At 38.9% G+C, this 23,323-nt stretch overlaps 2 protein-coding genes across 9 annotated transcripts in view; one reads left to right on the forward strand and one right to left on the reverse strand.

Moving 5' to 3' along the window:
* The first annotated feature begins 2,642 nt into the window (after positions 1–2,642).
* On the forward strand, positions 2,643–4,327 carry LOC136259877 (T-box transcription factor TBX4-like). Its single transcript, XM_066053432.1, has 6 exons — positions 2,643–2,791; positions 2,842–2,979; positions 3,038–3,311; positions 3,359–3,517; positions 3,582–3,711; positions 3,760–4,327. The coding sequence occupies exons 1-6, from the start codon at positions 2,643–2,645 to the stop codon at positions 3,939–3,941; spliced, it is 1,032 nt and encodes a 343-aa protein (XP_065909504.1). The 3' UTR covers positions 3,942–4,327.
* A 9,262-nt stretch (positions 4,328–13,589) lies between these two features.
* Positions 13,590–23,323, reverse strand: part of LOC136260364 (uncharacterized) — a 29,193-nt gene continuing 19,459 nt past the window's right edge. For 2 of the 8 annotated variants that reach the window (XM_066054076.1, XM_066054074.1), the window contains exons 6-8: positions 16,541–16,674; positions 14,061–14,169; positions 13,606–14,013 (exon numbers count right to left, since the gene is read on the reverse strand). In XM_066054076.1, coding sequence (XP_065910148.1) covers positions 16,578–16,674 — 97 coding nt within the window. In that variant the 3' untranslated portion in view covers positions 13,606–14,013; positions 14,061–14,169; positions 16,541–16,577. Of the gene's footprint in view, positions 14,014–14,060; positions 14,170–16,540; positions 16,675–23,323 lie in introns of all 8 variants that reach the window. The other 6 variants (XM_066054075.1, XR_010703509.1, XR_010703511.1 and 3 more) reach the window with 6 other exon arrangements.

Below are 23,323 nucleotides of genomic sequence, written 5' to 3' on the forward strand. Positions count from 1 at the left end.
TTAAATCAATTAATTATCTAAGTTGACGTCACTTTTAAAGTAAATCAACCCTGGTGACATGTAGAGGCAAGTCTACACTGCCACACTATATACAAGTTTGTATTGAAGTGTTGACACAACAGATATCACTCAGTACTGGTCACTCATGATGTAGCTAGCTAACTTGTATATGGTACCGGCCATCACCTGATGCTAGAACTGAGAAAAGCTGTTGTAGAGTAGCTACCATATATTCTACAGCTAGCCGGACACATGATGACTACCAAACTGCAATTTCAAGCATGGACACTCTGTGGGTAGTGTGCAATGTTATTGTCTTGAAGTACAGTTTTGCCTTTCTCAGTCTTGTAGCATCAGGTGATAGTGATCTTGATTGCCAGTCAGTATAATTTTTCTTGCTAGTATTTTGTAGCATTGAATATTTTATTATGTGTAACATGCTCCACCAAAGTGCATATTGGAGGAGTGGAGAACAGTGAAGAGAATTACCTGAGAAGACAGATTTATTTCCAGTGGCAACATTTCAAGCAACATTAACTTTCATGGCTTCCTTTCACTGCAGTATAGCTACTTTAACAGTATAGTGTTGTTATTTCCATGTACATGCAGGTGGTATTAAGTTTGAGAGTTAAAAGCATACCAGTAATCTGTGTGATCACTGGTACAAGAGTATTAAATTTGTGACCTGGTCTGACAAAACAAAGTCTTAGTCGCTATAGCCTTTCCAATTGGCACGACTTTACAAATCATAACCTGTGTTGTGAATACTGAAGATAGCTAGTGGCTTAGAACTTTGCCAGCGTGAAGATGTTTTTGTAGTTAACATGTGAGTAGACTCAATCATGACAAAGGCATGGGTTGTCAAACTTGGATGTTTGTATTTGGAAAGACTATAAGGCTTCCATTTTGTCACACCATGAACGAGTCACTTTCTGTTTTAGCCGACACATGAACCTTGACGAAACCTAACATTCTATTGTGATCATGAGACCTCAGTAAGTACAAAATTGCTACAAGATTTACTCCAGAGAGCCATAAAATATTTAGCTATACTGTAGTTAAGCAGCAAACTGTCTTGTCACTATTATTCCAGCAGTCACTTAATATATATGATAAGTTCTTTAATGGCTTACAAGATTTATACTTTGTTGCTGACCCATCATGCCCACCACATCCCTTCAATTAAGTTATCAACAAAACAGTACACAGTGTACATTTGCCAGTATTGTTGTTTGTTCAGCGCCATTTTCCATCCTTTTCATTTTGCACTATGTATATATGTTGCCATTGAGTCCCAGACAATTAGCCACTTTAAGGACTGGTGACCTTTCTATACAGATGGATGCTGGCTAAGACAGGTTCCACTATATCTTTAGTCCGTATTTACTGCATTGATGTAGGTATGTATATCACTCCAATATTCAGTCTAGCCCTTTGTGTTACATGATTGACCATATATGGGAATCCTACATACTCCACCAGCAATTAATCATGGGATACTTGTATACACAGTGTGTGATTTCTTACCTGAAGGTTCTCACCTAATCAGCAACATATACACACAAAGTAAATTGTTGCTGTGAATGTTACTTTGTTGTTATCAATGTTAGACCACATGGGTCACAAGTTAAGGCTCCACAATATGATGTACATAATTTGTCATATAGCCACCTTTGGATCAATCAAGGATCCTGATTATTGACCTGCCTTTCCAGGTCAGTTTACATACTAAAACCCATTAAGAAGTGTCCAGATTATGTATAGGTGTCAATATGCACAGTAGCAGGTCATACTGACTGTATGTGTAGCTATGCTATGATGCATGCAATGGCTATAATGATTTTCAGCTCCACGTATATATTTTTCTGTTACATCCAGACATGAATACAGGAGGTTTTTAATACATTATGACAATAGACCCTTGGTGAGCTGCTACCATAGCTACTTTCACCATCTTGGAGTACAGCCCATTTTCAGTTCAACCCTGATAGTGTAGGAGAGAGCATAGGGTTAACCTGATCAGCCTTTGTCGTAGAATATAGAAGCAGCTCTACTTCCTGGAGCTGTTTTACTCTTATAAAAACCAATGCTATCAGGGTTGCAAAAAAACAACAAAAAAACGGGTTGTACTCCAAAATAGCGGATGTTGCTATGGTAGCAGCTCAGGGTCTATATAGCTAATAATGATATGTGTGTATTTTGAATGGCTGACATGCATGATATTAAATCCCAGCCAGTGGTTAAATACGTACTTAAAGCCAAGGGACCTGCTGGTGAAAACAGGTCAAACAGTGTAAAAGTAGAGGAAGAGAGTATATAATCAATTGGTCCCAGGGACAGCTGATTTTCCCTAGATTAGTCTCGTCACGTGAGTTCTGCTTGATCAGTGGTCTGCCAGCTATTTCACGCAAAGGAGATGTTGAGTCGCTGGTATGCGTTGAGGTTGTGACCTTTCAAAGTAGGCCGCCACATTATTCTTAGAAATTAACGAGTGGGTCACCAAAGTTCCGCTGCGCGCAAGTCAATTACGTCACTACTTGCTGGCTGTTGCAAATTTTGCAGGACAGACAAACGTGTTAATTCAAGCAGCAAATAAATTGAAAACTGTGTGGCTGTCTTTTAAGTTTTAATCGTAACTAAAGATGACAGCTCAAGAAAGCTATCGCAGCACCTCAGAAGTCTCGTTAATGTCCTCTATTCCTACCTACTCGAGTAGTAGCTGCAGTAGTAGCAGTCAGGATTTAAGCATCATCAGTGGTGAATGCGAAAATCGTCGTGACATTGCATCGACGTAAGTGTCAACTTAATCGTGCCAGTACTGTCAATCATTGTACTACTCAGGTTGTCCGATGGCGGAACGGAAGTGTCAAGTGGAGCCAGTGGATCAGGACAGACAGTTCATGTCTCCTTGCAAGAGAACGAATTGTGGAAACAGTTCTATCTCGTTGGTAATGAAATGATTTTGACCAAAGCTGGCAGGTAAGAATTATTGTGTATGTATTTCAGCACCACAATTATAGCTATACATGCTTTACAGGAGGATGTTTCCGTTTGTCGTCGTTACTCCGTCGGGACTCAAGCCAGGAGCTCTTTATACTGTAATATTGCACATCGTCTGTGCAGACAGCTTCAGGTATAAATATATGGACTCCAGATGGCACAGCATTAACAGAACAGATGTGACGCATGACAAAAGTCAAATGGAGTATCAGCACCCATTTACCCCTGCACTGGGAGAACACTTAAATAATCATCCATTAGATTTCAAGACCATGAAATTGACACACCACTCAACAAGCAAGAATGGAGACGTGAGTACAATGTTGTTGATACAATTTCTGATGTCTATCACTATCAGGTTTTATTAAACACAATGCACAAATATTTGGTGGAGGTACACATTAAAGAAACATATGGTGAAGAATGTCACCCCCAAAATGATGTTGAGAAAGCAAGCTATGTCTTTAGATTCCCAGTCACTACCTTTATTACTGTAACTTCTTACCTTTCACCACAGGTAATTACATCACAAAAAAATCATATTACTAATTATGTAGAATGTAATCAATCTTTACCTCTAGTTAACACAATTGAAGGTGGATCACAATCCCTTTGCTAGAGGTTTCAAGAAGAAACCAGATGAGCAGGATTTAATACCAACAATTGCATCCAGCCCATTACCCATTATCTTCCCTCCTCCAAACCCACAAGGTTAGTACCATACAGTGTATGATATGTATACTATTGGTGGTATTCTAGGTCTGCCAATTGCATCACTGCCATCTTTCACATCACTGCCATATTTCACATCACTACAATCTTTCCCGACTGCCATAAACCCAGCTCCAGTCAATTTCTACCCTAGTCTTACCACTTACTACCCAGATCCTTATGACTATCCAGTCCATTATTCAGTCAGTAATGAAGAGCAACAAAACTGAATACAAGTAGTTGACGTTTATAAATTTATAGCAAATGAATTGTGTGTTGTTTGTTATCAGGAATTGTTTGGCAAATTTTATTAATAAAGCTAGCACTTATTTGGGAAATGGGTTGCTCAATACTGACATTATTTATAGAAGAATGCAGTCATGATGATATTCAGTGGCAGGATTAATTTTAGACCAATACAACAAGAGTCACCAAATCCTCATCAATCAAATCATTCATACATTACTCAACAATTCATTAGAATGTGAACAACTAACAGTAATATTAAATAACCACTGTACATTTCTTGTATTTGTAATGTATATAATTACAGCTGTAAAAGAAAATTATGTTAGATACACTAATTGAAGGAATGGAATGTGAGAGACAAAACATGTGTAATGTGATTTAATGCACTCTAATAGAACATACACTTGCTTGTATACAGTCATTAGTTGATGTGTATTAGTGACTACATATAACCACTGTACCTACATAGTGTAGGCTGCAATAACTGGACTCCATGTAACTACAAGCTAGTTTTTAGAATGTGGATGGCCATTGCAGTTTCACGTTATGATACTCACACCAATCTCTCATATCTCGTGCCATGTATTGCCTTTTTCACTTCAGACATTGCCATCAATGGTACTTTACACATTGTACTATGCAAAGCATCAATTATTCTGACCATTGCAGTGCCAATCTCTTTAAACAATGTGCGCCCAATAAAATAGGAAAGTAATATTCATTGGCTGTATAGAGCGTGTGAAAGTGTCCAGTTGCATGGAGCTCCAGGGGACTGGCATGGTCCATCAACATCATTTTCCTGTGGTGTTGGTGAGTCGTAAAGCTAGGTGCTGCGGTCATGTCACCAAAGTAACACTCCACTAGTAACATCTGGTCTACACCCCAGAACAGATGATCTCTTCTGGTATACCAAAAAATTTTACCAAGTAATTGTCATTCCTTACTCAGGCACACCGAATGCTCTATGCTTCATGCGGTGTTACTTCTTAGAGGCCTCAGATGATTGTACAAAATTTGACACATCAACCTGAAGTACATAACACAAACTGATCGGCACACAGGTACATGCTCTGTTCACCTCCCACTAGCTTGTCAACTTCTGATGTGTATGCATAGTTTGTTGTGTTTTGTTTTTGTATCTTGTGTTTTTGTAGGTGATATAGCTACTCCTACATCCATGCAAAAAAGCCAAGCTGTATAAAAAGGGTGCGGCCTGAAATCAAAGGTGGCGGTCATGAAATGGCTGCAATGATGTTGATGTTAAAATGCTGTTTTTGATTCAGTGGAATGGAATGGTACATAAATAATTTCAATTGGTGGTCACCTCTGTAGTATCTTCGTAATATTGAATTGTAGTATAATTAACACTGTCAATTACCACAGATGTACAAGCACAATCATGATACAATCACTAAGGATTAAAAGCTACAACTCTCAAGAAGTACAGCAAAACACGTGCACTATCAGCTACGTAAGCATAATACAAGTAAACAATTACACAATGAGGATTACGTAATTACAGACATGCGTACAGATATACCACAGTTCCTCCCTGTTAAGTTTATGTGTTGCTGGGTGACCAAGGTTGTCGTGGTTGCCTGACTCTTGTAGATCTACGCAAAGGAGGTGTTGAAGGCTGTACAGTCTCTTGTGGTGTTTCTTGTATCTGATCACCAACAGATTCAGATTCTGGAATCCACTCAATTCTAGTACGTAACTGATTTGCATGTCGACGCCAAGTTGAATTCAAGTCCTTAATGAACACTTCGTAAAGAACATTTCCATTCTGCTGGGTAATGTTTCCAGGCAACCATCTTTTCCCCTCTCTGAAATTGCGTGCCCAGACTAAATCACCAACTTTAAACTTGTTTGGCTGGGTATGAACATCATAATCAGCTTTCTGACGTTGCTGTGACTTAGCTGCTTCACTGTTGCAGGGGTGTAACAAATCTAGAATTGTTCTCATTCGACGGTTGTTGAGCATTTCTGATGGTGTCTGATTTGTAGCAGAATGAGGTGTTGATCTGTACTTGGCTAAGAAATCAACCAAAGCTTCTTGAATTTCTGAATTAGTGTGAGGATCAATCTTGTCGATAGCATTCTTAAAAGTCTGTACCAGTCTTTCAGCCTCACCATTTGATCTGGGACTGTAGGGTGCAGTCTTGGTGTGCTGAATGCCTCGAGCTTCACAAAACTTCTGAAAAGTAGCTGAAACAAACTGTGGACCATTGTCGGAGATGATTTGACGCGGCAAACCATGTGTGGCGAAAATCTGTCTGAGATGTTTGATTGTAGTCTCAGCAGTTGTAGATTCCATACTGTGAATTTCAGGCCACTTACTGTAGGCATCAATAACTAGGAGCCACATCTTGTCCTTGTATGGTCCAGCGAAGTCTATGTGAAGTCTTTGCCATGGCTGAGCTGGTAGTTCCCATTGGTGTAATGGTACTCTGACTGGGTCTCTAGCATTCTGAGAACAACTTTGGCAGGCTTTCACAAAATTTTCTATCTCATCATCAATGCCTGGCCACCAAACATGTAAACGAGCTAGTGACTTCATCTTTGTCATGCCTGGGTGATTTTCATGTAAAAGATGTAGAATTTTGGACTGAAAATTCTTGGGAACAGCAACTCGAATACCCCAAAGTAAACACTTGTTTGCAATTGTGATCTGAAATCTTTTATTGAAAAACGGTTTGAGGGTGTCTGGTAAAGATTGTAAGGAACTTGGCCAACCATTTAAGGTGTAACTGAAAACTTGTGATAAAACTGGATCTTGCATGGTAGCTTTCTGAATGTCAGTAGCTTGTATTGGAAGGCAATCTAACTGTTGCTGCTCCACAGCACACACTATCGCCAAATCATCAGTTTCATCAGTACTGATTTCGTCAGTGTTCAGTGGTAAATGAGACAATCCATCAGCATTGGCGTGTTGTGCTGAGGGCTTAAATTGAACTACATAGTCATAAGCAGATAAAATAATTGCCCACCTTTGCAAACGACTAGCAGCAGTTTCAGGTATACCTTTGGTTGGGTGGAAAATCGTCAATAAAGGTTTGTGATCTGTAATTAGATTGAACTTTCTTCCAAGTAGGTACTGTCAAAATTTCTGAACACCATAAATGATGGCTAATGCTTCTTTCTGTATTTGAGCATAGTTCCTTTCAGCTTTAGTCAGTTTGCGTGAAGCATATGCGATTGGTTTCTCTGAACCATCTGAAAGTGTATGAAAGAGCACAGCTCCAATACCCACTTGGCTTGCATCACAGGCAATACTCAAAGGAAGCTCAGGATCATAATGTGACAATGTAGTGGAAGATGTCAAAACTTCTTTGATAGCTTTTACAGCTTGTGAATGTTGTGGAGTCCAACACCACTGAGCATCCTTGTGCAACAGATCATTCAACACAGCACATTTTGTTGCTAAACCAGGACTAAATCTGTCATAATAATTTACCATGCCCAGAAATGAGCGTAACTCTGCTTGGTTCTTCGGAAACGGCATGTTGGTTATTGCATCAATTTTGGCTGGTTGAGGATGTATGGCTTCTTTATCAATTACATGGCCCAGATACTCAATTTCATTCTGAAAGAACTTACATTTATCCATTCTAAGGCGGAAACCACATTCTTTTAGTTTTGCAAGGGTTGACTCAAGGTTAGCAAGATGTTCTTTCTCTGTACTGCCGGTAACAATGATGTCATCAAGGTAATTAGCTGTGCCGGGAACATTTTGTATCACTCTTTCAACAATTCTCTGAAAAACAGCTGGAGCACAACTAAGGCCAAACGGTAAACGCTTATAGCGGTAAAGACCTTGATGTGTGTTGATGACAACCAAACATTGAGACTCGGCATCAAGCTCAATTTGAAGATAAGCATCTGCTAAATCGATTTTTGAAAACTTGTAGCCTTGATTCAACTTGTGAAACAATTCTTCTGGAAGTGGGAATGGGTGAACATCACTTTTGAGCACTGGATTTAGCGATACCTTGAAATCACCACAAATTCTCACTTTACCACTGGGTTTCTTTACAACAACAATGGGGGTTGCCCACTCTGAGTGGTTGACTTTCTCAAGTACCCTTTCTTTCTCTAGTCGATCTAATTCAGCACCAACAATTGGTTTGAGAGCAAATGGCAACTTACGTGGTTTGCAGTATTTTGGCTGTGCATCTTCTTTTAGAATCAGCTTTGCAGTTGTTGTAGTACAACAGCCCAGACCTGGTTTGAACAATTCTGAATGAATGTCAAGAATGTCTTGTAAACATTTGTCTGGTACACTCACTGATGACACAATTCCAAACTGCTGGGGGTCAATCACTATGTTGAGTTGCTTTTGACCATCTCTGCCAATAATATTCACTCCATTATGTGACACAAATATTGACATAACTGCAGACTGGGAAGGGAGGTCTTCACGCTTTACCAGAGTCTGGAAATAGCCTAGTGGTTTGATCTGTTGACCTTCAAAAGCATTGAGTTCTCTGTTAGTAGATGTTAGTGGTGGCTGGTCCAGATCGTTCCAGGTGGCAGAATTGATAAAGGTGACAGGAGATGCTGAATCCACCATAAGACGAAGTCGTCTGCCCAGCTCTGGAAGTTGCAGTATCTGAAACATTGGGGGAATTTCTTCTGAAGAATGTGAAAGTGTTACTACTGCTGAGTCTGCTGTAGGTTGTTGTGAAGAATCTGAAGATTGTGGTAAGGAATGTGTTGGTTGTTGTGAGGAATTTGAAGATTCTGCTGAAGTGTTAGATTGAACAACTGCTATTGGAGATGATCTGCAAACTCTTTGAATATGACCAACTTTCCCACAATTCAAACATTTAGCATTACGAAAACGACATGTGCTACGAGCATGATTCTCACCACAACTGTTACATGAACCGGGTTGTGTAGTTTGTTTGGGAAAGTTCTTAGGCTTTGCTGGTGGTTTAGTAACACTGGGAGCTTTTGGAAACTTGGACTTCTTGTGACGTTGGCTTAAAGCATTCACTGAATTGGTAGTTCCCGAATCAGCACGCTTGAGCGACTCTTGTTCAGCTGCCTCAAAAGTAAGGGCGTGTTGAAACAGGTCTTCTAATGACTTCTTGTGATCTTGGCTCAGGAGCTGTTGTAACAGACGCTCATTGTAAAGACCCATCACAAATTTATCACGCAAATTGTCAGCTAACTGAGCTTGATTCCAGTCACACGTCAGAGCAAGTCGTCGTAGTTCAGAAACATATTCTGAGAGAGGTTGCGTCTTCCCTTGTTTGTAGGTGTAAAACCTGTGGCGTTCAGCTAAGACTAGTCTCTTGACACCGTATTGCTTGTCTAGTTTCTCCTTCAAATTGGCATAAGAAGTATCTTCGGGCTTATCTGGAGCACAAAGGGAACACAAAAGTTTGAAGGTAGACGAGTCCACATACGTGCAGAGAGCTGCTCGCTTCTTCGCCTCGGCATCGTCGCCTATGGAAAACGGACTGAGTAGCAACCATTGTTCGAAACGGCGACTCCATGAGTTCCACTCGTCCTTTGCAGGATTGAAAGTGTCAAACTGTGGCGGGGCACTTGCCATTGTAGAATCCCATCCTCGTCGCCAGTTGTAGTATCTTCGTAATATTGAATTGTAGTATAATTAACACTGTCAATTACCACAGATGTACAAGCACAATCATGATACAATCACTAAGGATTAAAAGCTACAACTCTCAAGAAGTACAGCAAACACGTGCACTATCAGCTACGTAAGCATAATACAAGTAAACAATTACACAACGAGGATTACGTAATTACAGACATGCGTACAGATATACCACAACCTCTTTATAAAGACCATCTTCTAATAAGACCATCTCTTTACAAAGACCATTTACTTTAATGTCTAAATTGTTGTTTTACATTGTATCCCCATAAGACAGTCTTATCAATGAATCGTGTGCCACATGTTATGCCTAGAAAACTCAGAGTGATAACTGATTTATGATACAATACAGCTATCCCATACAAATTAAAAACAGCTTGGCTATACAAAAAAGACGTGTCCATTAAGCTAAAAGTAAGAGTTCATGAACTCTTGGTAAAAGTGACTGGTATTTAAAGGAGCTAATTATCTGGTGAGGCCAAGAAATGAATGTTAATATATACTGGCAACCAGGGGCGGAGGAAGTAGTTGATATGAGGGGGGGCTGGGCTGACCCAGACTTAGTCTCTGGTTTGGTATGGTGAGACCAAAAAAAGAAAAAAAAGTTCGAAACCAGCTAACAATAGCTGCCCACCTCACCAGCTACGTATTCATAGCTGATAAACTATATAAAAATCCCTACATAGCTCGCTACACACTGCTCTAATACTGTGACTGCTTTATTAGACTGACTGCTCTATTAGAGTATCTCGATCTTTATCGCGGTTTTCAGCCCCACTCCAAGAAGGATAACTTCGGCGTGGTATCATACTGGGAGGGGGCTGGGCCCCCCTCAGCAGACCGAGGGGGCCTTTAGCCCCTTGCCCCCCCCCCCCCCCCCCCCTTTCCGCCGCCTATGCTGGCAACTAAATACTAGTCTCGCGTGGCCAGACCCTTTCCGCGCAGCTGCTTATCGATTGGAAATTATAAGCGCCGCACTACCTTGTAGCGCGGCGCTGATAATTTCCAATCGATAAGCGGCTGCGCGGAAAGGGTCTGGCCACGCGAGACTAACTAAATACCGTAATTCGCTTTATTTTCGTGCAAAATTTTTCGTGATAAAAACTTTCTTGTAAAAATATTTTATAATCTTGGTCCTTTATCATCGACTTGGCTGTAATCCTAATTAATTCCCTGTCAGTCTAATTGGCTAGTAAATTGGTACCTTTCCAATATAATAGTCATTGTAGAGGAGAAAAAAGGATTACTAGGCAATTACAGGGACACTAATAAGCAGGGCCGCCCAGAGAAATTAAGGGGCCCAGGGAAAAGAGTTAAAGTGGGGCCCTTCACCCAAGTTGTAAGGTGAAGACCAAAAAAAACAAAACAAAAAAAAAAAGGTCACAACCTGCTGGCAATGACAATAACTACCCATTACCAACCATATCTCCTTATCTATAAGTTTGCTACACTGCTCCTCTGAAGACTACTGTGACTGCTCTATTAGAGTATTTAGATCTGACTGATCTATTAGAGTATATAGATCTTTTAAACAGGTATTCAGGGGGCCCTTCATGGGGCCTCCTGGGGCCCCTTTCAGGCTGGGGCCCGGAGCAAAATGCCCCAGTTGCCCCCCCCCCTGTGGGCGGCCCTGCTAATAAGCAGCAAGACTGCACGAGTCAATGATAAAGGACCAATTTTTTATTTATTTATTTTATGAATTATAGCCAATTAGTTGCTTGGTTGCTGGTATTAACATTCATTCCTTGGCCTCACCAGATTTTAGGCCACTGAGTCCCAGGGGCGTAGGGAGGGGGGGTTCTGGGGGGTTCAGGAACCCCCCCTGTAAAATTTAGACTTCTGCAAGCAGGATCCTAACACACCATTTAGTGTGGCAGGACAAAATGAGTGAGCAATATAATATAATGGCACAGCACAACAATTGATAAAACTTACATTCATCTCTCAGGGAAGGATTTACAGAGGTAACATGAGCCCTCTTCAAAACTTATAGAGCAGTCAGGTATATACTCTAATAGAGCAGTCAGGTATACTCTAATAAAACATGCATGTAAATATCCATGTCCATATGAAGTTTTTGAGACATTCCAACATTATAAATGCAAAACTTAGCATGACCTTATATTGCTATAGCTTTGGTGTGCAGTGTTTAAAGATATAGAGCTATCACTTGTGTTATGCAAAATGAATTCATGCTATGCATATTTGTATAGTTATATCGTTTTGATTGTCATTTGTATCAGTGGATTCATGGCTCCTATACCACAGTGAGATATAACCATCACTTACAGATTACTATATGTGTCATGCTGTCTGTTTCCACTAGGTGACTTTATCTAGTACTACATTCATCCCAGGGGCACTTAATGCATCATAATTAATGTACTTTTGCATAAAATATAGCAATTTGCTGAGTTTTGATTTATTAAAATATTGAAAGTCTCTCAGCGGCTGGGGGCTGTGCCCCCAGACCCCTGCTTCTAGCAACTCAATGCTGGTGCTGGAACCCCCCTTCAAAAAATCCTGGCTAGGCCCCTGTGTAATTCTCTGTTTCCCATCCACCGCCCGCATCTAGTTACTGTCAGCTCTAAATATTCCATTATTCCGTATTCTTCCATTATTTTCCGGTTATTCTTGCATACTGAGAGGCTCAGTAAAAGCCATCTTGAAACAGTGTCAGCTCACGTGTCAGTAAATGATATCGAGTTGGCACAAACTTCACGTTTGTACTATTTTCGCAACTTGAAAAGGAAGGAACAAGCTTAAGCATGCTTTTATGCAGCTTTTTATGGTTATGCCAGGCAAGTAATGGCTTGAAAAGCTGCCAATCTTATAATGAAATAATGGAAATGATATGCTTGAGTCCAGGACGGGAAACAAAGAATTTATTTGCAGTGGCCTTAGCTCCTTTAGTTGTCAGTTTGATATATAGCTAGCTAGGCATGTTATTTTTGTATACAGCTAAACTGTTTTGCATGGGGTATATTGCTGTATTACAAATTAGATATCTTTTCTCAGCATGCTGATAAAAAAGACCATCCTATGGGGATACAGCATTAAAGTAAAATGGTTTTCATAAAGAGGTGAGCACTAATTCAAATTACCTAAGTAGCTATCGTTCCATTCCACTGAATCTGATTTACCTATTAAAATCATTATTGGGTCAGCTTGCAGCAAACTGCCATTATCAAAAGCCCCCAGGGGTGGGACAAGATGTAGATGTCAAATCCCCAGTAGGTGTGTGGGGACCCCCAGGGTGGGGGTGAGGCTTCACATTTGATAGGTGCATTAGAAACCATACCTTGTAGAGTGTGTGTGTTAGTCTACACCATATGTTTGGACAAAATGCTAGTAACCTGATGGCATACAGTTTTCTGATGATGAGATGATGACAGGTGCACCATTACATCATGCCACTACTAATACAGGTGTAATATAGTAACACTTATTAAACAAAAATTGTGTAACAGCCACACCCACCCACCGTTCATTACAATTAAATGTGTGGCATCACTCATGACATCAGTAGCTGAACCAGCCTTACCCTGAGGGACACTTGTACCGCTGTATAAACCAGCTAACGTATAAATTGTGAACACAAACAATATTTTCAGACCATTTAGATGTAACTACTGGGAGTATAATACTAGCACTTTTCTTGGGATAGACTTTCAAAATACAAGTGTATGTGCTTCATGCTCAAGTTATAGAAACTACCAAATCATGTACACCACACATATAATACACTAGATGTAGGTCCCTTTAGTACATAAGGTTATGTGTACTATACTCATATGGAATGATCATCACTGAACTGCTCCTGGATCAACACCCACTGCTGCACCAATTGGCAAAAGCTGGAAATAATTGTTGTTACTGCACTAGTTCACATACTTGTCAGAAACAGTACAATAAGTGACATGTAGAATGCTGATACTTGAAAGTTTAGATTTTAGACAATGATAACTATTTTGAAAATACCATTTCCCTCCATTGCATGCATGAATACAGCATGCTCCTTCGCATCCTTATGCACCATAAATCATACACTAGAACACAAGCACTTTCCTTTTGATCTAATAGAAAACTGTTGATAAGGTCAAACATTTAATGTTACGCGTCTGCTGCATACTTTTCAGTTGCTCTTCACCATACAGTGAACTCTTGGGCACATGTGTATGTCATTATGTAGATGTAAGATATGATTACTAAAAGTACAATTAAAGTATATTACTAAGTTTTCATATCCTAAATTGTATGGTATCCAATAGGTGGCTGGTTGTTATAGGTACCACCGTATTAAAAATGGCTGCCAGGAGATCATTGGCATTGCAGGTGAACCATTGTGATATGGTTCCTCCAGGAGTGAATGGAGGCTGTTATCCAAACGCTGCAGCACATGTTGCTGCCTGTTAGAGTTCTTCCTGTAAAATGACATGATAGTGACCACAAACATCCATTAGTAAATTACCTTCCACCCTTGGTAATAATCATCTTGTTGCCCACAGCATGGAACTCTTCCCACAAGTAGACAAGAGGTCTAACCAACTTGCACTACACTTCTGGGTTGACAATGCAACCTGTATATGTATAAAATAAGAGAATAAATTCAGACTATTCCCTCAACTATTTGTGCTTATAATGTATACCATATGCATAGTAAAAATGCTCTAGTATAAGTTTGTGATTTTGAACACATCACAATGGTGACCAAATGGATTGTGAACTATGAGAGTCACTTCATTATGTGCACACATACAAGTGGTGTGACAAATTCCTCTCATCTGGAAAGCAGTATTTGTCAAAGATGGTTGGGAGCTCTGCCATTATTCATTTGAACAAGCTTGTCTAGGGCATGCAAGACTACAACTAACACAAGAGCAGTTATCACTTAACCAACTTCAAGACAATCACTATTGGGCTAAACTGCAGTTTCTGCTACTGAAGTGTTCACATGTGTTGAGATCATGTGACTGAAGTGTTTCAGTGGAGCAACAAATTAGAGCTGAGTGATTGTGTAATCACTACTGACTTTTGTATCATGATAACGGTAGTATCATGATATTACTAACAGTTATCAAAGATACTCAACCTCGACACATGAATAATCCATACACCACATATCAACTTTTATAACTCTCATTGGTAATTACACTTATTATCTTAGTTGTACATGCTCTACCAGTATTCACAATTCCCTCAACAATTGCAATACAAAACTGACAAATGGTGGGGGTGACAGGGGGTTGTTTGATATATGTTATCATACAGTACAATAGTACTGTATAGATAGTACTGTACAGTAGGGACCACAAAGGAATAGGCGTGGCCCACAAAATAATATCAACCAAAAACCAACCTCAATTTTCCCAGACGATGATGACGCAGTATTGGTTAGGTAAAACTAAACCTAAACAAGCCATAAGATCAACCCGAAATGCTTTCAACAAGTTGCTACGGAATTTTAAATCAACAGAATTTTCTACTGACTGAGTAACTGACTGACTGATGCCTTCAGACAAGCATAACTTGATAACAGATGAGGCTACGGGCTTGATTTTTTCACTGTTCGACATCGCTTTGGCCCAACAGGTGCCTTTTGGCATACCACAGTATGTACAATGCATTCTTCATGGATTTACTAGTATCCTTTTTTGTGTCCCATTCATCTTTGCTGACAGTGAAAAGTATCAATTTGGCGATAGTACGTGATGGCTTCCCTTTGTAACAGAAATCGTCCGTATTTTTCGTAGTGGCTGTTTTGAAAGTAGAGGTGCTTTTCAAACAGTTCTTGATTCGAAATGCTGTGCAATGGGTCAGCCACGGTCCGGCCAATCACTTTTTAGCTAAGATCGAAATACTCTAATAGAGCAGTCATCAAAATATACTCTAATAGAACAATCATCATGATACTCTAATAAAGCATCCAGTACTTATAGTCTAAGCCATGACATCTGTGTTAACTGTTTTAAAATACCCAGTGAGTCATCTGCATGGCACACTGCATTGAGCTAATTGATCATGCATGTCATGCATTAGCATGCGGTTACAATCTAAAACTACAACTTTCACGACTAAACTTTCACGTTGAGAAATTTTGTATACATCATGAACACAAAATTAGCTATATACTAGCTATAATAGTCAGATATGAAACTCAATTAATTGGTAATGTAGCACAAATTACCATTGATGTTAACAAAAAGAAGAGACTTTGCATAGCCTCCGGATGCCATTTCAGAGTATCTATTTTCAAAAGCTTCTCTGGGGGAGCATGCCCCATGACCCCTCTAGCTTAGCACGCTCTGTGTACTTATAGCACATGCAGTTAAGTAACACACCAAAGCAGATAATGTCTGATTTACAGATCATAATAGATCAGTAAAAACTGAGTAGTGTGCATGACTATGACCTTCATTGCAGTCCATGGATGACCGGACCACTCAAAATCTCCGGGCTCCAGCCCTGCAATGGGTTGAACATAGCTGGCAACGAAGCAAAATGGATACTTCACTTTTTATATGATAATTGATATAGCTGGGGCGCACGGTACCATTTCAGATGCAGTATGCGTGGGTTCACCAGTCATAGTAAAATTATTTACAAAAAAAGTTAACAAACAAGTACACGAAAAAATTTGGAATTTTCAACTAGAGTAGGGACCATAGCACATCGATAAAAAGTACTGAAACAAGTTGGAGTAGTCCATCACAGTAAAATGATAAGAAGTTTTATATCCCCACTGTGCTCTAGATACCATAACAGAAATGCACAGTAGGGATATAACACTTCTTATTGTTTTACTGTCATGGACTATTTCAACTTGTTTCAGTACTTTTTATCGATGTGCTATGGTCCCTACTCTAGTTGAAAATTCCAAATTTTTTCGTGTACTTGTAATTTATCATGTCAGCATGATTGTATACTATCATTATCACAATTGTTACTCACCATCATGACAATCAATTAATCACCACTATCGTTCAGCTCAAATAGTCTTGTATGCACCAAGGATATTTCTGTAGTCATAGAATAAGACAAAATCCATGTTGGTCATGTTAACTGCTTTGCAACAATGTGCTGCCCTATAAAACATTATTAATGGATGTATAATTTTATGGATGTGACATCAACCTTAAAATTAAATTCCATATAAAATTTTCATGCAATACAATATAAACTTTCAATATCACCCAGCCATAAAATAGAGTCTCTCCTTTAAAGTTGTAGCAAACATAAGATTTGTTGTCCACACAACACATGAAGGAGTGACAGATGACTTCTTTCAAACAACTACTTGATTGAACCACACAAAGAAATAGTTTGAAGAATACATAAACACACATTGTATACAACATCTTCCAGAACAGTTAACACTTCTGACTTAATTTGTAGGCAGTAGATGACTGGTACTCTAGTTTTACTGATACAAAAGGAGGAGCTTGAGGCAAGCATAAGGAATTATGCACCTATTGCACAGTAAAATTTTGATCATATGAAATTTTTACAGCTGACACACTATTAAACAGGCTTTGTAATGACAGCCAAAGTTTGTGCTAACTTACTGTGACTATGATGTTAGAGCAAACTTTGAAATTTGGATTATGCGCACCCATATATTTTGAAACTTTGTTAATAGTCATCCTTTTACTTGGTTTATATTTGGGTCATCACCAACACTCACACCAACATGTGGTTTCGAACCATGTCAAGCTGTGACAAACCTTCTGCTGGCAAATCAGCTCAATCACATGTAAACATTCTTCTGAGTGCAACTAGGCACCTACTGACTGAGCTTATTACAAAAAAACTGTCAATAGAGGTTATCCAGCATTCCAGAGTCACGTTTTCACATACAGATGCTTGGGTATGAGTGGATGAACGGGTGAAGTGTTCTACAGTGATTTTAAAACAACTAAGCAAGAAGTTTTGGCACAGAGAAACAGGTACAATATACCATTGCAAAAGAGACCTTCAGTAGTAAAAACAATATTGCTCAAGAAAATCTTAGTTGTGAGTTTTGTAATGTATTGTGGGTATCACTATTTTCCCATATTCAATCCACTCACAATGTTTTCGCATGTGAATGTTTTCACACTCCCCCCAGTAAAGTTTTTAGAGGCATGCAATGGAGAATTCTTTGACTAAAGCATTTTGTCTTCTACATAGCCATCCTGATCTTTGAAAGAGTGCTATTGTTACCCTGATTCGGAAGTCTAAGGGTAACTTAACTCTGCCTAACTTACATCCGATCTCAGTTCTTCCATTTTTTTTTCCAAAGATTTTTGAGTATATAATTTGTGATCAACTAGTATCACATCTATTACAGTGTGATTTATTTTTGCCTTACCAATTCTGAAAAGCACCTCTTTTGAGCTGATGTAGCCCTTTAATCATAAATCACCTGTTGTTATATGGTCACAAATCTGGTGGTAGAACAAGCACTACTGTGTAGCTACACTGTTGTAATGGATGAAATTTCAAACCCATCTTAACTGCATGGTCCACAGTGAAATATTATGAAGTGATATGATGTATGGATTAATGGACAGATCTGTGAACTATTACCATTGCATGTTAATCAGTATTTCAACCATTCATTATTGCTGGCTATGCACACATGCAGTTTTTATGCCAATTAATACCATGCACTAATCATGAACAGTCTGCTACTCCATAAAGGGTTACAATCTTATGACCATACAGTGTATTATGTGTGTGTTGTATTAGGGAAGTTACACACATGCACGCATGTGTTAGGAGGGGAAATCCCTAAGTATATAGTAGTAAAGAAGCACAGTTCAAGTGGCTTTTATAGCAAATGGTTTTTGAGTGGTCAAAGACAAGGGAGTATAACAATGTAGTATGGGGTACTGACCCAGGAGACTGTATAGTCTAGTTGCAGGTTGAAGTTAACATTGAAGAGGTTCCACATTGACATGATTGCTAACGCAGCTGCTTCAGTTTTGGACGTATTATTCAAAAAATAATCTCATCACTTTTGACACTTCTATCAGTGGCTTCACCGACTTGCTTCAAAGCACCGAAGGATGAGAGAGTTTGCCAAACAGACAAAGGTGTCAACTGGCATGACAAATAAATATGGAGACTCAGGAGCAAACGTTCTCAGTTATTGAGTGTTAGATATCACTAGTATGGCAGCTGAAGATACCACTGGATTCTGGTCTCCTGAAGGCGGAAATTGTTCTGAAGTTACACCTGGGTTTGTGGCACGCAAGTGTGTTCAGCTACCACATTCTAGATATTTTCTTACAGGTGCGGTGTAAACTCAAAAGTGCAAGAACATCACAAGCTGCGGGTAGACCTGTCGTCCAGATTCATGAGTATAATTTAAGGAAATATTTTAAAGCAGTGGGCAATGAAATGATTGTCGCCAAACTTGGAAGGTAATTTATTGCATCTTGGTAGCTACTGTGATAATTCTTTTATCATTTTACAGAAGGATGTTCCCTTATGTGGTGATAACTCCAAAGGGATTATAAATCCAACAATGCTTTACACTGTTGAATTGCACATAGTTTGTGCTGATAACTTGAGATACAAGTATACAAACTCTAAGTGGCACAGCGCTGGCACATCAGATGTGACTCATGATGTAACTCGTATGAGGTATCAACATCCGTCCACCCCGGCACTAGGAGACTAGTTAAATGATCAACCAATGGATTTTAAAACAATGAAGTTAACTCATTATTCAAACAGCAAGAATGGACATGAAAGTAGTCATTGTGTACCTAAATAGCTCTTTTACACTGACTCTTAATTCCCTATGTTGCAGATTTTGTTGCACACTTTGCACAAATATGTATCTGAAGTGCTTATTGAATCAGTGCCACAGCAGAATCATGGAGAGAAAGAACAGTTTCATTACCAATTCCCTGTCACAGCTTTTAATGTGGTGTCTTCTTACCTGTCACCACAAGTAAGGTTGAATTTTACACAAACTGGAGATGTACGTATAATGTATCTGCATTGAAAGTACAACATAATCAATTTGCTCAAAGGTTCAAAAACCCACCACAGTTGAATCATTCTCCCTTGGCATTGGTCAATCCAGGCCCAACAACCATACCACCACTACCATCTCCTCCACTGATTCCTCATCATAACATTTAGTGTACACTTAATCCAATACAAGTTAATTTTTAAATGTCTTCTGTCTCCAGATTTTCCTGTAATGCCAACTCTACCCTGGAAGCTGGGTGCTACCTATGATAATGAGCCATAGTTTGTTCCATATGGAATACCATGCAGTGAAATTCTTTCTGTGATTGCATACGATCAGCCGGAGTATTTTAATTAAGAGTGTATTTGTAATTTATTGTACAGCTGTTTATTCACCTATTCAAATTTGTAATTTTACAGTTTTTAAAATTACCTAATCATATCTCTGAAGCTTGGTTATAGTTTATATTATCTGTACAGGAGAGTAACAAGCAGCAGACACAACAGTAACACCTCATTCTCTCAAAAAGTTCAACCTACCAATCATCAAAGGCCGCAAATATGATTACAAATCTCTAACTGTAGCTGTGCAGTACAGTTTATAATATAATATGACAATTGAGAACTGATGCAAAACTATTACCATATGTATGCCTTGCAGTTAAAGGAAGTTTTACTGTATTACTGATAGGCTACTGTATGTACAAACTAAAGATTCATGTATTATTAACATTAAAAGGAAAACATAATTCTTTTGCTCTTGGTACAGACCACAACAGTTATTCTTTCCTTGGTAGCCTGGCTTTTCCAGCCTTTCCAGTTTCTGTGTAAAGTGGCCATATCTAAGAGGTGAGTGGGTGTGTAGTCTTCGTAACACTAGAAATGCTTTATTATAGGAGTGTGAATAAGAATGATAATCTATGTGGCATTATCAAGAACTTGAAAAGGCAGCTTTTGCTGCCAGCCTTTCCTTGGCAGCCTTTGTTGTTGCTACTAGTACCTTTAGCAAGTCATGTTCCATGATGAATACTTTAAGAGCTTGTGTATGTTACTAGTTACTTGTATATAGAAGTGAATCAATTGTAGTCCATATGACAACATCACTTGATTCTCAATGGATTGTAATTACCCTACCTAAACTTCTTATCTTAGAGCATTTTTTGCTATACATATGGTATAAACACACTTGAATTTTTTCTCATCATTTTACAGGAAGATGTTCCATGATAACTTAAACAGGATCGGAGCCAACAATTCTCTACACTACTACACATGCCAATACTGTGCTGGTTAAACACATCGGATGTCACTCACAATGAAGTTAAAACAAAATACCAACATTCATCCATTCCTGGAGCAACCATATGACTTGGTCTGTACAAAACAATGAAACCAAGTCATTGTCAAGAATGCCAATGTGAGTATAATATTTTTTCCTGGGCAGCCTTTTCTCTGCTGCTACTAGTACCATTAGCAAGCCGTGTTCCATCACATGCTATGAAAAGCTTTACAGTTTTGGATACAACTCTTGCAATAAAGAATATTTTAGAAGCTTGTGTATACACCTGCAGTCCTACCTACCACACCTCTACACTTCTATACTACATCATGTATGGACTTTCCATTTCCAGTTATGCTGTAAACTTGTATTTCTGAGTAAGGTTCAACATCACATAACCATTAAACTTTTTGTTCAAATGCTAAAATTATGCAATTTACTGAAGATGTCCAATATAATTTACATCCTATAGCAGCAAACTTGATGTGATTGTCCTATACATTAAACATTTTCTAACACACACTAAATAAGTACACTACAGAAGTAAGTGTTGAACTAATGCAAAGAAGACAATGGGAAAGGACAGCATTTATGTTGGTATTATTCTACCTGTCACCACAAGCCTTATCTACATCACAGATTTTGTTACACACACTGCACAAGTATGTGACTGAAGTCCACACTGAATCAATGCCGAGTGATAGGGAACAAGAACGCTTTTCCTTATCCATTTCCTGTGACCACATTCGTCATACTTGTCACCACAGGTTGAAGTTTATACAGACTGAAGATGCATGTATTAATATCACTGAGAGTAAAACACAATCCGGTTAAGTACGGACTACAACACAGACCATCAAGAAACTTCTGATGATCCATACATGGCTTATTGTAGCACTCCCTTTGTGTGGTGCAATTTTTCTCCTGCTAAAAGACTATTGAGTAGCTTACACGACTTGACCTTACTTATACAACTTTCGTGCTTTAAGGGGCAATTCATCCAGTTCCATACACTTATACAAAAAAGGTTGGCAATTTTTTTTTGCAAAATTCCCAAGGCTTGAATGTGGACCACCAGTGTGAAAGGCTAGCATGGCACCACCTGTGCTATAAGCGACCCAGCTCCTTTACTTTTCTATCTGACAAAAGTGATTCAATAAGTAACCTGTATATAGTAAGAATACTGGGTGAAGTTGAACCTGACCTTAACCTTAAGTCCACCTGTTAAGCATAATGATATCCTTCACTGGCTGTATGAAGGTAAGTTTTGGTGAGTTTGAGGTGAGCTAGGGTTGGAAGACTATTGTGCTGATACTTGAGTTATGATGGATGAGTGCCAGACGAACAGCCTGTATAAGTCAGCGTCCAGAATTCTGGACAAATAGCTACTACATAAAAACTAATAAAAAAATTTTAAAAAAACAAACAGTAGCAGCAAAAGACAGATTTTCATAGGTGACACCACTCTCACCCTTTACCACCCATTGCAACCCTAATGACACTGAATTATGGGCTACATCAGGTCCAACTCTGAACACCATTGAACTCTCTGTGAACTTATGTTGTAAATACTCCACATAGGGAAGCGAGAATTCATCTTAATGTTGCTCCTTACCAACAGCCAACCACATTGTCACACTGAAATGTTAGTCCACATCATCATATAACCAGATCTGTTACTGAAGCCACTGTTTAACCTTCAGAAAGATATCACAATTAGCCAAAGAAAGGGGACATGTGATTTATACCACACACACACGCACACACATTGATGTAATCATTCTATATTTAGGTTCAGCGCATGTGACTTTGTGATATTGGTGCACTTTCAAAGGTAAAGATTGACACAATGTACGTGTTGTTATATACAGTTAGTCAGTTTGAATGTTACACTGTGGTACAGATTTTTCCATTTCCTGAGAAACTTTGTTGCAACACATCATATTATGTACCAGTTCATGTAGTTATCCTGAATAACATGACCTTATGGTAACGTACTCATGTTAATCACAATATGGTAGTGTAAATCTTATGGACCATCAAATAGTATTGGACTTGATACCACACACTTCATTCTTAATATGGAATATACAAGGAAATGAATTAGGGTTTGGCTCCTCCATAGAAGACACACATGTACCAAGAGTTAATAATACAATAAATACTACGATCTATTAACTCTCTGTTATATTGAATGAACAAATTCTGTACTAATGTTGTCTAGTCTCCTGACCACTTCAAGCTCCTACAACTCTTTGCACTTTACTACCCAAAACAGTGTACAATCACCTAGACAATACCTATTGGGATAAACTACAGCAAACAAAACTGAATGTTGAGAAACTAATGTACCTCAATGCACAATACTGACCTTACCACACTACTAATAATTAACCCTATAGCCACTTTCCTTGCCCTAGAAAAAGCAAAGATCAAGATACTCTAATAGAGCAGTCAAGCACTCTAATATAACAGCCAGTTATTCTAAT

The sequence above is a fragment of the Dysidea avara genome, chromosome 7, assembly GCF_963678975.1.
Source record: "Dysidea avara chromosome 7, odDysAvar1.4, whole genome shotgun sequence".
NCBI classification, from domain to species: Eukaryota; Metazoa; Porifera; class Demospongiae; order Dictyoceratida; family Dysideidae; genus Dysidea; species Dysidea avara.

Bases quoted from the DNA above. Each gene is read 5' to 3' on its own strand.
- LOC136259877 (XM_066053432.1), top strand. From the start codon at position 2,643: ATGACAGCTCAAGAAAGCTATCGCAGCACCTCAGAAGTCTCGTTAATG. The intron at 3,312-3,358 runs GTGAGTACAATG...TATCACTATCAG, and splicing joins CAACAAGCAAGAATGGAGAC to GTTTTATTAAACACAATGCA. The intron at 3,712-3,759 runs GTTAGTACCATA...GTGGTATTCTAG, and splicing joins CCCTCCTCCAAACCCACAAG to GTCTGCCAATTGCATCACTG.